This window comes from Microcaecilia unicolor, chromosome 1 (genome assembly GCF_901765095.1).
Source record: "Microcaecilia unicolor chromosome 1, aMicUni1.1, whole genome shotgun sequence".
NCBI classification, from domain to species: Eukaryota; Metazoa; Chordata; class Amphibia; order Gymnophiona; family Siphonopidae; genus Microcaecilia; species Microcaecilia unicolor.
Window position 1 is genome coordinate 103,431,727 of NC_044031.1, and position 14,011 is coordinate 103,445,737.

At 43.8% G+C, this 14,011-nt stretch overlaps 1 protein-coding gene across 1 annotated transcript in view; it reads right to left on the bottom strand.

The window, feature by feature from the left end:
* The window catches only part of LOC115467602 (highly reducing polyketide synthase SAT13-like), a 106,970-nt gene that overhangs the window by 24,334 nt on the left and 68,625 nt on the right, over window positions 1–14,011 (bottom strand). Inside the window, exon 6 of the mRNA XM_030199277.1 lies at window positions 8,312–8,493. Coding sequence (XP_030055137.1) covers window positions 8,312–8,493 — 182 coding nt within the window. The remainder of the gene's footprint in view (window positions 1–8,311; window positions 8,494–14,011) is intronic.

The window sequence follows — 14,011 nt, forward strand, 5'->3', positions numbered from 1 at the left end:
TTGGATTTTTTTTTGTTTCGGTTAGTGCAGGGGGAAGTGGGGAACTACCGGTTTGTGTTTTATATAACTTTTTTTTTTTTTACTTGCCAGCTTGCATTTTTAAGGTGCAGGAGGGAGCAGGGAGATGAAAGCTCAGGCCTGAGCGACAGGTCTGAGATCTCGCTAAATTTCTCACGTTAAATGATTCGTTAGAATCGTCGGTATGGTTAGTGCACTGCGAATTGTCCACATTTCAATGGTAGTTTCTGGTTTACATTCCGTTTTCGTTATTATTATTATTTATTGCATTTGTTCCCCACATTTTCCCACCTATTTGCAGGCTCAATGTGGCTTCAGAAAAAGGCCTATAATGCATGCAACGGTGGCAAATTTTGTCGTTAAAGGGTCGTTAGAGTTTTGTGCATCTAGGCCTCAGTCTGGCTATAAGAGGTACACCCCTAGACATGAGTCCAGAGTATTGTTCTCTGATATCTGATATATGTACCTCTAGCTAGTGCTTACAGTACCCACTAAAATTGCTCCAGGGACCTGCATGCGCTGTCATGGACCTGAGTATGACATCTGAGGCTGGCATGACATATTTTGAAAGATGTTTTTTGAGGGTGGGAGGGGGTTAATGGCCACTGGGGGAATAAGGGGAGGTCATCCCCTATGCTCTCCGGTGGTCATCTGGTCATTTCGGGCACCTTTTTTGTGCCTTATTCGTTAAAAAAACACGCCCGGGTGAAAAAGTCCAAGTGTTCGTCAGAGACGTCCTTGTTTTTTTCGATTATGGGTCAAGGACGTTCAAGTGTTAGGCACACCCAAGTCCCACCTTCGCTATGCCTCCGACATGCCCCCTTGACCTTTGGCTGTCCTTGCAACGGAGTGCAGTTGGAGATGTTCTAAATCGGGTTTTGATTATACCGATTTGGACGTCCCTGGGAGAAGGACGTCCATCTTCTGATTTATGTCGAAAGATGGACGTCCTTCTCTTTCGAAAATGAGCCCATCAGTCTCCAGTCCAAAGAATAACAAACCAACTTGAACGCCACTACATTGTATTTAAATATCTGATGTAGTGTATGTGGTGATGTCACTCCCTATGCTACAACGATGTTGTAACTAGGCATTTTAAGGAGACACCATGGCATGATGTGACTAATAACCAAATAAAATCATAGCTATCTATTAGCATGGTATAATATCTAATGTTTGCTTCTAAACCAGTATCTATTTGTCTCATATTAATAAAATATTTGAGATCATAAATGCAATATATGAGATCAGTGCAGCGTCTACATATGTTGAAAAAATGTAAAATATTATATCACAATGAGAATATAAAATTTTATACATTTCTATTGTTCAAAAAGTATTCTGCCATCATTCTCCATTCAATATGAAACTTGTTCCATATAGAACACGCTATGGTACACTAGTAGCAAAGTTAACAATAATATTGCCATTGCATGGTAAAAAATGATTAAAAAATAGTACTAGTGTACCATAGCGTGTTCTATAGTGTGACAAGTTTCATATCAAATGGAGAATGATAGCAGAATAATTTTTTCTATTCGGATTTTGGGCACTTAGTGCAAAATCCCAACGTCCGACTTAGATGCACTATCGAAAATGCCCCTGAATTAGGCCCCTTTTACCAAGCTGCGGCAAAAGGGGCCTGCACTGGAGTCAATGCGTGTTTTTGATGTGCACCAAGGCCCCCTTTTACGGCAATGGGTAAAAGGTAGGTCTTTCTTTTCTTCAGAAAATGGCCATGCGGCAAGTGAGGGGGAACTCTTACTACCACCCATAGGCCCAACTGTTTGGGGAGGCTAAAGGGGGAGGGGTCAGGATGGTGCCATGGGTGGGGCTTAGACCCATATTGTCTGACAACACGCAGAAATGAAAATAAGTAAAAGTAAAACAGTCACAAGTAATACCTTTTATTACATTTAGATATTAGATATGTATCATATGTCAAAGAATAATGTGGTAACAAAATTAAACAGTGAAGACTTCACTATGTGTGTGTGTGTATTGTAAAGAGTATGTAGGAAACTCTGGAGAGGAGAGAGAAAAGAGGGGAGCAAGGAACTACAACTCTCCACAGGCCCCAAAGGAACCCTGGGATAGGCAAGAATACCCCCGTTACAGGCAGGCATCCCCCAAGAAAGAACTAGAAATAAGGAACTACAACTCCCAACAGGCCCCAAGGGAACTTGGGGATAAGAGAAACTATGTGCATTCCCAGGAGTCACCAGAGGAGGGCCACAGGGGAAGGAGTAAGGCTGATTCTCCAACCTGGTGGAAGAGGTGGTGGAGCAAGTGGGTGGAGAAAGAAGGGACACAAAAGAACTTTAATGAAGGAAAGGGGGGTCAGCTGGGAGGAGGGCGGGGTGAAGAGAATATGGATTGGGCTCCTGAGGAGAGAGAGGAAGGGAGTGAGCCTTGCCCTATGGAACTGGCTGAGCCGGAGAACGCCCAGGAAGAGCCGATGGACTTTTCAGCTCTGGCACAGCGAAGGCCAGAGAAGTAGGGGGGCCAAGCCGGGTCAAGCGGGAGGAGGTCAGGTAGGAGCGTGACTGACCAAGAGGGTGGGACCCTAGGCTTTGAGCCCGCGCAGAGCTTTTTGTTTGAACTGTGTCTTTGAAAGCCTGGCTGAACTGAGCTGGGGTTTAAAGCTTGGCTAAAACTGAACTGTGTCTTTGAAAGCCTGGCTGAACTGAGCTGTGGTTTAAAGCTTGGCTAAAACTGAACTGTGTCTTTGAAAGCCTGGCTGAACGGAGCTGGGGTTTAAAGCTTGGCTAAAACTGAACTGTGTCTTTGAAAGCCTGGCTGAACGGAGCTGTGGTTTAAACCTTGGCTAAAACTGAACTGTGTCTTTGAAAGCCTGGCTGAACTGAGCTGTGCTTTCAAGCTTGGGAAAAAAGGGAACTGTGTTTTGGGGAAGCCGGGCTAAACTGAACAGTGGGTTTCTTTTCCTTTTTCTTTTGCTGCTACTCTCCAGGAGAGAGAGAGAGAGGAAGCAGCTGAGGAAGCCTGGACTGTGTAACTAGCCGGCTTGAGAAAGGGGAAAGGTAACTGTGATTTGTTTTGTGTTTTGGACTCCCGACGGAGAGAAGGAGGGAAGCCCCTCCTATTCAATAAGAAGCTTCCTGTTTGAGTTGAAAGGGAGCAGTACTGGAGAGTGTTCGTTTTGGTTATGGAGAGCTGCAACCGCTGAGAAAGGGGGAACCACTTTACAGTATATATATATATATATATATATATATATATATATATATATATATATATATATATATATATATATATATATATTAGAGAAGTTAAAGTGCATTAAAAAAAAGTGTTTGTAGGTGATGCCATAGGGGCCTGCTGCCAGTCTGCCTCTTTTTCTCACATACACACATTCCACTTGTCTACAGTCTGTGGCTCTTTCTCTCTCTGCAACAAGATCTCTACATAGATAATATATGTTAGTAGAATAGCATGCACAAAACACAGACCGTCAACAATATGAAACAAGGGACCACAGATCAGTAATAGAGATATGAAGGCAAAAAAAAAACAGAACTGGAAACCTCATGAAGTCAGACTCCGCATACAGCAATACTATCTATATAAATAAAATCCCCCCTCAGACGTTCTGAAGCTCACTCCATCTGTCCTGAACTCCTGTCCTCCTGGTAGGCTAGGCTATTCGGACTACTCACCCTCAGTCTCAGCCACGCCCATCTGGGCCGTAGGCCACGCCCCATCTGCACATAAAAAGCACCCTCAACGTTCTAAAGCACACTCTGAGGCTTCAACAGTTCGTATGTTCGAAGCTCTGTAACCATTTTTAAGCACACTACATCTCTGCCCCGCCCTGACCTATCAGAGAAGGGAGGAGTGTCACAGCTGCACCGCTCTGACCTATCAAAGGGAACTGAAACAGGAAAAGGGAGGAGCATCACACCGAATGACGGACCTATCAGAGGGAAGTCAAATAGAAGAAGGGAGGAGCGTCAGAGGCCAAGGGGACGGCCGTATCTACGTCTCATAGGTTTCCTTGCTTTCTTTTCAGTGTATTGCAGCTGCAGCCACTTAGGTAAGTCTAGCAAGCCTGTCAGCTACTGAATACAGAAAGCAAAAGATAGCATGTGGGAACTTGCTCCATTTTGTTCTCTGGAATGCAGTGATTATTATACAAATGGTCTTGCTTTCATTATTTTGGTAGGGGCTGCCTTCATGACTGTCCACACTCCCCCCAGTCCTGACACCTGACAGCGGGGGACAGGGAAGGACACTCACTGTCTCACATACGCACTCGCACACACTCATTCTCACATACACACACGCTCTCTCACAGACACACTCACACCCACTCTCTGTCACACACACACACTTGCACATTCTCACTCTCACACAGTCACTCTCACAGACACTCTCTCAAACATACACACTCCGCGCAAAACCTTGCTAGCGCCCGTTTCATTTCAGCCAGAAACAGGCCTTTTTTACTAGTAAATACAGAAACAATCAGAATACATTTCCAAAAGCTTATATAACAAAACAGCAAGGACGACCTAGGAAGAGTCAGAGTAGTCCAAGGATGAGTACAAAAAACTTGTAGTAAACATTAATAAAGCACATTTTTTTCAAGTAGAAGTGCACTCAAAGCGCTGTTTTGTTTATTGACTACTTTGTGAGAATTTTGTTCTTCTTGTTTTGTCTACATTTCCATTAAAGGATAAACTTTTAAATGTCCAGTTGGATGTATATGCTAATCTCAACTTTGTTAAATGTTTCAGACATATTCATATCTATCTGCTCCCATGATATAACTGAATTCTACTATTCTGTCTCACTGTATTTTAAAATGTAAGCCAACTTTGCTTGGGATAATGTGTGCTATAAATGTTTTTTTAAAAATCCTTTATCCTCCTCCTTTTAAAGACACTGCCTATCCAGCTGGATGGTAATGACACAAGGAAAGCAAGTTTGGTTCAGTGAAGACTAACTCAAAATAACCTGTTCCTCAGCTGGGCCCTAGTATTACCATATTGAAAATGCGATCATACCATGCCTCTATTGTTATGTTCCACTAATAAGTTAAACGATTAACTGGATTTCTTGAAAGGATTATATAAACTTTGGATGCATGACTAGGGACACAAGCATGCACTTATTTATTCAATATCACAATTCCTCATATTCAGCAACAAAACAACATTTTAGGGTGGATAGTGTTCACAATGAACTCCTTTTATTATTGATCAGATAGAGATTAGAGTTTTCAGTTTTGGCACAGTATAAATCATCACAAGAACAAAGTATAAGAACACCAATGGACTGCATTAGGGGCTTATAGCCCATTTAGTTATGTTTAAACAAAAGAGATCTGCATGAAACAAAATATTTATTTTTATTTTAACTTATAAAACCACTTGCCCCTGAAACATGTTCAAAACAGAATAATCCATTTGTGTATTAAAATGTAAACTTCTACAAAACAGATGAAGATGTGATTCAATGTGTCTCAATAAAAGGAGAGTTTAATTTTACTTCCATTTAATTTCAATAGATTCCATCTTTATAACACCAGGCTTCCCAAGGCAGATTGCAACAGTTAAGATGAACCCATCAGGAAACAGGATATTCATTTGGCCATCTGCATTGCATACAGTGTATTTATTTATTTATTTAGATTTTAGTTTAGAAAAATGAGCACAAAATATAGAGTTTATAATTTGCTGTTTCTACCAGCTATAATAATTTGTTAAGCCATTTTAATGATATTCAATTGTTATTTCATGATATTTATATCTAGATATGGGAAGTTTTCAAATAAATTCAAAATCTGTCCAATAAGTAAAAAAATAAAAATAATAAAAAAATAAAAATCTTTTCTCCTCCACCTTTTATGGCACTGCCTATCCAACTGAACCAGCTTTATTAGACTTATTACAGACGGACCAACAATAATGAAAGACACCGCGGATGCAGTTGTGTCAGCTGTCAGAGGAGGACCGACGTGTCATGGGAGAAGGCCGAGTCCCAATGCAACCCTGCTATAATTGCTAGAGTGGAGACCACTGTCCGTAGTGGCGGCGGGCGGCGCTAATGTGTGAGTCGGAGCTGGGGGGAGGAGGAACAATGGGCATCCCAGGGCCAGCTGTCAGTAAGGTAGTGACAGGTCCCGCAGGCTGCAGCATCTATTTCTATTCCTGTGCTGACTATGCTGCATGCATGCATGCATGGTGTTCCCAGGGGTGTAGCAGACCTCACCGGGAGGGAGGGCCAGAGCCCGAGGTGGGGGGGCACTGTTTAGCCACCCCCCACGAGCCGCCACCACATTGGACCCCCCTGCCAGCCTGCCGACAACTCCCTTGAACCCCCCTCCCGCCATCAACCCTCCCCCGCAGTCGCCGCCCGCCCCGCCGCATCAGATATCTTGTTTGCTGGCGGGGGTCCCTGAACCCCGCCAGCCGAAGAGAGTCTTCTTCAGCACCGGAGTAGCGCCTTCTTCAACGAAGTTCCTGGTGCGATCAGCTGTTTCTGACGCCTTACGTCCTGCACCATGCATGTAGCCCTGTGCAGGACGTAAGGCGTCAGAAACAGCTGATCGCACCAGGAACTTCGTTGAACGAAGACGCTACTCCGGCGCTGAAGAAGACTCTCTTCGGCTGGCGGGGTTTGGGGACCCCCGCCAGCAAACAAGGTATCTGATGCGGCTGTGGGGCAGGCAGCGACGGCGGGGGAGGGTTGGTGGCGGGAGGGGGGTTCAAGGGGATCGTCGGCAGGGAGGCCAGGGCCAAATCTACGGGGCCCAGGCCCCCTCAGGCCCCACGTAGCTATGCCACTGGGTGTTCCACTGCCCCAGTGAGGCTTGTCAGGTCTGCTTGCAGCTGGGGAGGCTTAGCCCTCCCAAGCCTCTTATATCAGGCACCTATGGCTGCTGCAGTAGCCCGGCCGTACTTCCTTTTTAGTGAGTGGCAAGCCCGTGTTGGGCTTACTGCCACTTTGTAAAAGGGGCCCAATGTGACCTATTCAGGTGATCAATGACAAAACAAATAAAACTAAAAACAAGCCTCTGTAATGAAAATCTGGCAGTAGCAAATTTTATTTCCTATATATTATTTATACAATCATGTGACTGTTAATAACTGTCACGTTTTCAAAGCTGGTACTAGGTTTGTGAGCCCTTGGGCCACTGCCGAGGAGCAGCAGTGGCAGGCAAAACCACCCCACACCGGAGACTAGGCAGAACAGGACTGGAACCCCGGACTGGAGTTGCAGCAGAGGCAAACAAGCAGGAATCAACAGAGCAGGCACACTTAAACTTCACCTGCACTTGGCCGCCTTTCACCAGGAGTTGAGCCCCTGACTGCAGGTGGCCGGCATGACTTACTGGGCAAGGCAGGACTGGATACCCACTAGGCTGAACCAGGACTGAGGGTCAGAGGGGAAAGGAACATACAGGGGCAGCAGGGCAAGGAAGGGAAAGCTAAAGGGCAGGACTGAAAACTGCAAGCAGCCACTAAAACACAAACAAAGACTAAACACAAAACTATAACCCAGAGACAGGACTAGCAAACAAACAACAACCTAATCTAAACTACACACACCCTAACTAGAAACAAACAAGAATCTCAGGCAAGAACTTAAACAGAAGTGCAACAAGCACCAACATACCAGGGCCTAAGGTGATGCAAAGGCAAAGGCAGAGAATTTCCAACTGACCAATAAGCCCAGCAGCAGCTGAGGCTCAGATGCAGCAATCACCAGGCAACTAGCAAGCAAGTCTGGCAGCCCGGAAGATCCGGACCGGACTGCGCTGAAATCTGGAACGGGTGACAATAACCAGACAGTCCATTGCAACCACCAGGTCTGGCCACCAGGTGGCGAGAGGAAGGAGAGCACGAAACATGGGCACAACCGTGACAATAACAACTGAAAAGAATTATCCTCTCAGCTATAAATCCTGTTAACGTGCAAGCGAGGAGGGCTGATGATCCTGAGAGGGTTTTTCTGCCCTGTAGGGGATGGGATTGGGTGTTTCATACTGAAAATTACTATTTATAAAACTCACTCCTGAGGTTTTACACTAACTTGCATGGCCAAGTCACATATCCCCTTACACCAGGATTCTGCAAATCTTTACTGAGCTTCACTATGCTTACAAAGCTAGCCAAGAAACACAAATGAACAATTTTGCACAGCAGAGGGAATGAGACAGTTTCCTCACATGGTGGCAGAACCAGCACGAAGCAACTGAATAAGAGGAGATTTAAGAAAATAATTTCTTCTGTCATAAATATATTGTAAAACAAGGAAACAAGTTTACCTTTCTAAGTGGCTTCAACACAACCATGCCACAGCCTTCTCCCCTTCCATAACCATCAGCCTTTCTGGAAAATGGTTTACTGGTTCCATCAGGGGAAATCATTTTTGCTTTGCTCAGAACTACAAAATTCCGGGGTTCCAAGATGCAGCTCACACCACCACAGACAGCCATCTCGCAGTCTCCTGTTGTAAAAAGTATACAAAATATTTTCTTCAAGACTGAGCCTCTAAAGCTGTGTTTCCCAGCTTTTTCAAGCCCAAGATACAATTTTATATTTTCAAAAACGCAGAGCGGAAGACCAGCCTCTATAGAGCAGGCAATGTGGACATGGGAGAGATCTGATATACTTAAAAGAAAAGCTAGGGAAGCACTGAATTCCCATTGTTTGCCTATTCTAGCCATCATTTAATATTGCTGGTAGAGCATAGGACCAGCATGCTGTTACTGCAGAGGCACTTAGGAGGAAATGATATAAGTGGTGCTCAAAATTTGGCGCTGAAAAAACGGTGCCGTGCATGATTCTATAAAGGGCACATACCCTTTATAGAATCGCACTTAACACCAATTCCCACACCTAACTGTAGATGCCAGATTACACCTGCTGAAGCCTGGTGTAAATGCTGGCACGCTAAGGCCATATTCTATAACTATGCGTGCAACTTTTGGAATGTCTTCGACATGCCCATGGCCACGCCTCCTTTTAAGTTAAGCACTAGTAGAGTTAGGTGCCATGCCTTATAGAATAATGCACTAGATGTGCATGTACATTTTAATGACTTAGCACCTAATTATTGATAGTTAAAGGCTTGTTATTCAATTAATTTGCATGCGTAAATCTAGGCGCCATAAATAGAATCCGGGGGTTAGTGCCTCCTGTTTAGTTGGTTAGCGTGCAATAGGTCAAGTGCATTATGTGCTGGGTGCTCTCCATACCCATTCTTCACCCAGTAATGCCCCCTAGCAAAATATGCCATTGATGTGCAACTTACATGCATGATAACATAGTTTAGTAAAAGGGTCTCTATGTTTCATCTGCCATTTGGATGCCCAGTCTTCCAGTCCCATAAGATCCTCCTGCAATTTCTCACAGTCCACATGCACTTTAACAACTTGGACTAGTTTCTGTCATCTGTAAATTTGATCACCTCGCTCATCATTCCCATTTCCAGATCCAAGTGGCACACCACTATTAACCTTCCTCCACTGAAAGAACTGGCCATTTAACCCTATACTCAGTGTTCTACCTTTTCAACCACTTCCCAGTCCACAGCCGAACACTGCCTCCTATTCCAAGTCTTTTTAGTTCTCAGGAGTCTCTCGTGAGAGACTTTGTCAAAAGATTTCTGAAAATCAAGATACACTACATCAGCTAGCTCACCTCTACCCACATGGTTATTCATGCCTTCAAAAGAATGTAGTAAATTGGAAAGCAAGATTTCCCTAGGCTGAATCCATGTGGATTCTGTTTCCTTAAACTATGTTTGTCTATGTGTTCAGTAATTTTGTTCATTATAAAGTTTTATACCTGAAACCTTAAAAAACAAATTGGCGTTATATTGACCTCCTTTTAATCTTCAGGTACCATGGGTGATTTTAATGAGAGGTTACAGATTGCTGATAATAGATCACCAATTTCATTTTTGAGATCTTTTAGTACTCTAGAGTGTGTACTATCCAATCCAGATGAGCTCCTTAGCTTGTTGATTTGACTTATATGTTCCAGGTTCACCGAGACTTGGTTCAGTTCCTCTGTATCATTACTCTTAAATACCACAGGTAGCTTCCTTACATCCTCCTCAGAAAATACCAAAGGAAAGCATTCATTTAGTGGTCCTTTTACAAAGGCATGCTAGTGTTTTTAGTGCACGCTAAACACTAAAGACGCCCATAGGAATAAGTGGGCGTCTCTAGCATTTAGTGTACTCGTATTTTTAGTGTACGCTAAAGATGTTAGCGTGCCTTTGTAAAAGGACCCCCAAGTCTCTTCGCTATGGCCTTGCCCTCCCTGAGTGCCCCTTTTACTCCTTGATGATCAAATTGTCCAACTGACTCCCTCACAGGCTTTGTGCTTCTATGAAAGATTTTACTATGAGTTTTTGCTTCTATGGCGAGCTTCTTTTCAAATTTTTATTTTTTCCTTTCTTATTAATGCTTTGCATCTAACTTGCCAGCACTTAAGCTGCATCCTGTTGTCTTCATTCAGATCCTTTTTGCATTTTTGAAAGATGTTCTTTTGGCTCTAAAGACTCTTTCATCTCACCTTTTTAACCATGCTAGCTCTCATTTGTCCTTCCTTCCATCTTTTGTAATACGTGGAATACATCTGATTTGGCCTTCCAAGATGGTATTTTTAAACAACACTCATAATTCCCAGACATATTGGGTCTGGTTTCTTTCTAGTTGTGATCCACCCTGAACTAAGTAGGGAGTGACGGAATATAACATATATGATTTAAAATCCTAACTTTTGCAGTTGCTCCTTAAAGCTTTTGAAAACATTTATCTCATTTTATCATAATTGCCCTTTCCAAGGTCAAATGCAATAAATGTTCTTAGTGTCTTTATTCCAGTTATTCAAATTTGATCTTATTTTGATCATTATTGCCAGGCAGACCCAAACCATTACACCTCGCACCAAGTCCTGCATTCCATTAAGGACTAGATCTAAAATAGCTCCCAATCTTGTCAGAATTTGAATCAGCTGCTCCATGAAGCAGTAATTTATTTCTTCTAGGAACTTTGGACCCTTTTTATTAAACTGCGCTAGTGATTCCCGGTGTGGCAAGTGCAACACAGCCTATTCAATTCGAATGGGGTTTGGTGCATTTGCTGTGCAGGAATAGCTAGCGTGGCTTAGTAAAAGGGGCCCTTTATCTCCCAAGCACTTCCTGATGTGACATTGGAAGCAAAGAAGCACTAAACAATCAAATAATATAAAAAATTCAAAAGAGCAGCAACCTCAGTGTCTTTAGCACATGCTTATCATATGGCAAGCCTCAGCTGCAACAGAGAAATTGCAATCATTGCAATACAGTGATGATATTTTTCATATTTGCACAGGGATGCTGGGTCAAGTCCAGCAATTTATGCTATACTTGAATTCCTGTCACTAGACAATCCATTTTGAATGTTTTTACCCATTAGTCTTTTATAACATTTAGATGTAGCGTTCCTTAAAGAAATTCATATATGGCTCAATATGAGGAATTTCCATTTTCATACTAGTAAGATGTCTTTTTTGTACATCAAAATGAAATACATCAATAGAGTATTCCATACCAGCATATTTAGAAAAGCAACAGACACTAACACTCTACTACATTGTGTTCAGCTATGACAACTACTATAAAATCAATCTGCCTGTCAGTCAGTATTTGCATTTAAGCAAGCTGTGTTCAGACTAGGATGAAATGCAAAAACATCTTTTTAGATAGGGGCCACCCTAATGTGAGTATAGAAAGGGCATACAAGAAAACAAGAACAAGCAAAAGAAGAGCTGCTGAAAGATAAGAGAAAAAAAACACAGTTTAGAGCAGCATTTTAGAAAGGATGTCCAACTTAGAATATGGATTTCCAAGTCAGCACATCACATATTGAGCTCAATTTCTCATATATTTTAGAAAAGGTTCTATCAACATACAGCTTGTTCTAAAATATATGAAATATGGACATCCATGTGCTGGTGATGTCCAGCATAAACATCTATTTTACAAACTAAAACATCCAAATTATGAGAGGGGATATGAACATCTTCGTGGCAGCATAGGAATGTCCATGCAATAAAATGCCACTCTTCAAAACACACTTCCAATATGCATCAATATTTCCGTGACACTTCAAAAATTCCAGTATGTGAGAAAAAAAATAATAATGTATAGCTAGGACTATCATACACAAGGCAGGAAGCGGGCACAGCTAACTCACCAGCTTCCCACATTACCTTTAAATTATAATCATCCAGAATTGACATCTTTCACTATATATGGAATAACTCTTAACACACCTGTGCTATTTACAGAGTGCAAAAAATCGTGTACTTATCCTATTCAGCCATATGGGTATTCTCTGGCTGATCTTAAACTACTATTACCCTAGGAAGTAAATACTCATCAAAACTACTGTGCCCCTATATTAGTCATAAACAACAAAAGCCCAGTATTTTATCCCTATTAAGTGAAATGGAAATGTGCTCAGTTCCAACAAATTCTTACCATTACATTTCCAGGGGAACATTTGATAGAATCAGAGGAACCATCATTGCACCTGTAGGTGTTCCTACTTCTCAATAAATAGTATGTACATACTCAGCTGCCTCTTGCAGCACTTTAGGGTAAAATTTTCACACGTGCTAGTCTACCCTCTGTGTGGTAGAAGCAGTTAACTGTACTACACATGCAACAATTTTACCTTAAAGTGCAGCAGGAGGCAGCTCAGTACATACATACTATTTATTGAGAAGTAGGAACGCCTAATGTGCATTCTATCAAATGTTCTCCTGGGAATGTAATGGTAAGAATTTCTTAGCACATTTTCGATTCACTTAATTTATTTTAAACTAGTAAAAAAGGCCAGTTTCTCACACAAATGAAACGGGCGCTAGCAAGGTTATCCTCCGAGTTCCAGCCTGGCCCCCTCCTTCCCCCCTTTCATCCGAGCTCCAGGCCCCCCTGTCCTCCAAGTTCAAGGCCTCCCTCCCTCCCTCTCTCTCCTCTGATTTCCAGGCCCCCCCTCTCTCCTCCGAGTTCCAGGCCCCCCTCCCTCTCCTCCGAGCTCCAGGCCCCTGCCCTCCCTCCCTCTCCTCCAAATTCCAGGCCCCCCTCCCTCCCTCCCTCTCCTCCGTGTTCCAGGCCCCCTTCTCCTCCGATTTCCAGGCCCCCCTCCCTCCCTTCCTCTCCTCCGAGTTCCAGGCCCCCTCCCTCCACCTCTCCTCCCCCTTCTACTCTGAGTTCCAGGCCCCCCTCCCTCCCTCCCTCCCTCTCCTCCATGTTCCAGACCCCCCTCTCCTCTGAGTTCCATGCCCCCTCCCTCTCTCTCCTCCGAGTTCCAGGCCACCCTCTACTCTGAGTTCCAGGCCCCTCTCTCCCTCCCTCCCTCTCTCTCCTCCGAGTTCCAGGCCCCACTCCCTCCCTTTCCTCCGAGTTCCAGGCTCCCCTCTCCTCAGAATTCCATGCCACCCTCACTCCCTCCCTCTCCAAGTTCCAGGCCCCCTCCCTCCCTCTCCTCCGAGTACCAGGCCCCCCTCCCTCCCTCCCTCTCCTCCGAGTGCTAGCCCGACCTGCGCTGCTCACCCTCTTCTCCCAGTCCTTTGCCTGCTCCTCGTCTTCCTGCATGCCGCCCAGAATTTAAAAGTTCTTACCTCGGGGTCCAGCGGCAGCAGTGAAAGGCGAGCAGGTACGGCACTTCAGCCTGCCTTCCCTTCTCTCTCAGCTCTGCCTCTGGTCCCGCCCTCGTTTCCTGTTTCCGCAAGGCTCTGCATTTTTTTGTGTGCTTTTTTTTATCATGTAATAAAATGGCCACATAGACATCCAGGCAAAGTGTAGGAGTACCCTAACGGTTAGAGCAATGGACTGAGAATGATGGGACAGTTCAAATCCCACTTCAATTCTTTATGTTATTTTTTCTTACATTGTGAGTTCTCTAGGGACAGAAATACCTACCATACCCTACAGTAAGTATTTTTCTGTCCCTAGAGGGCCTAAA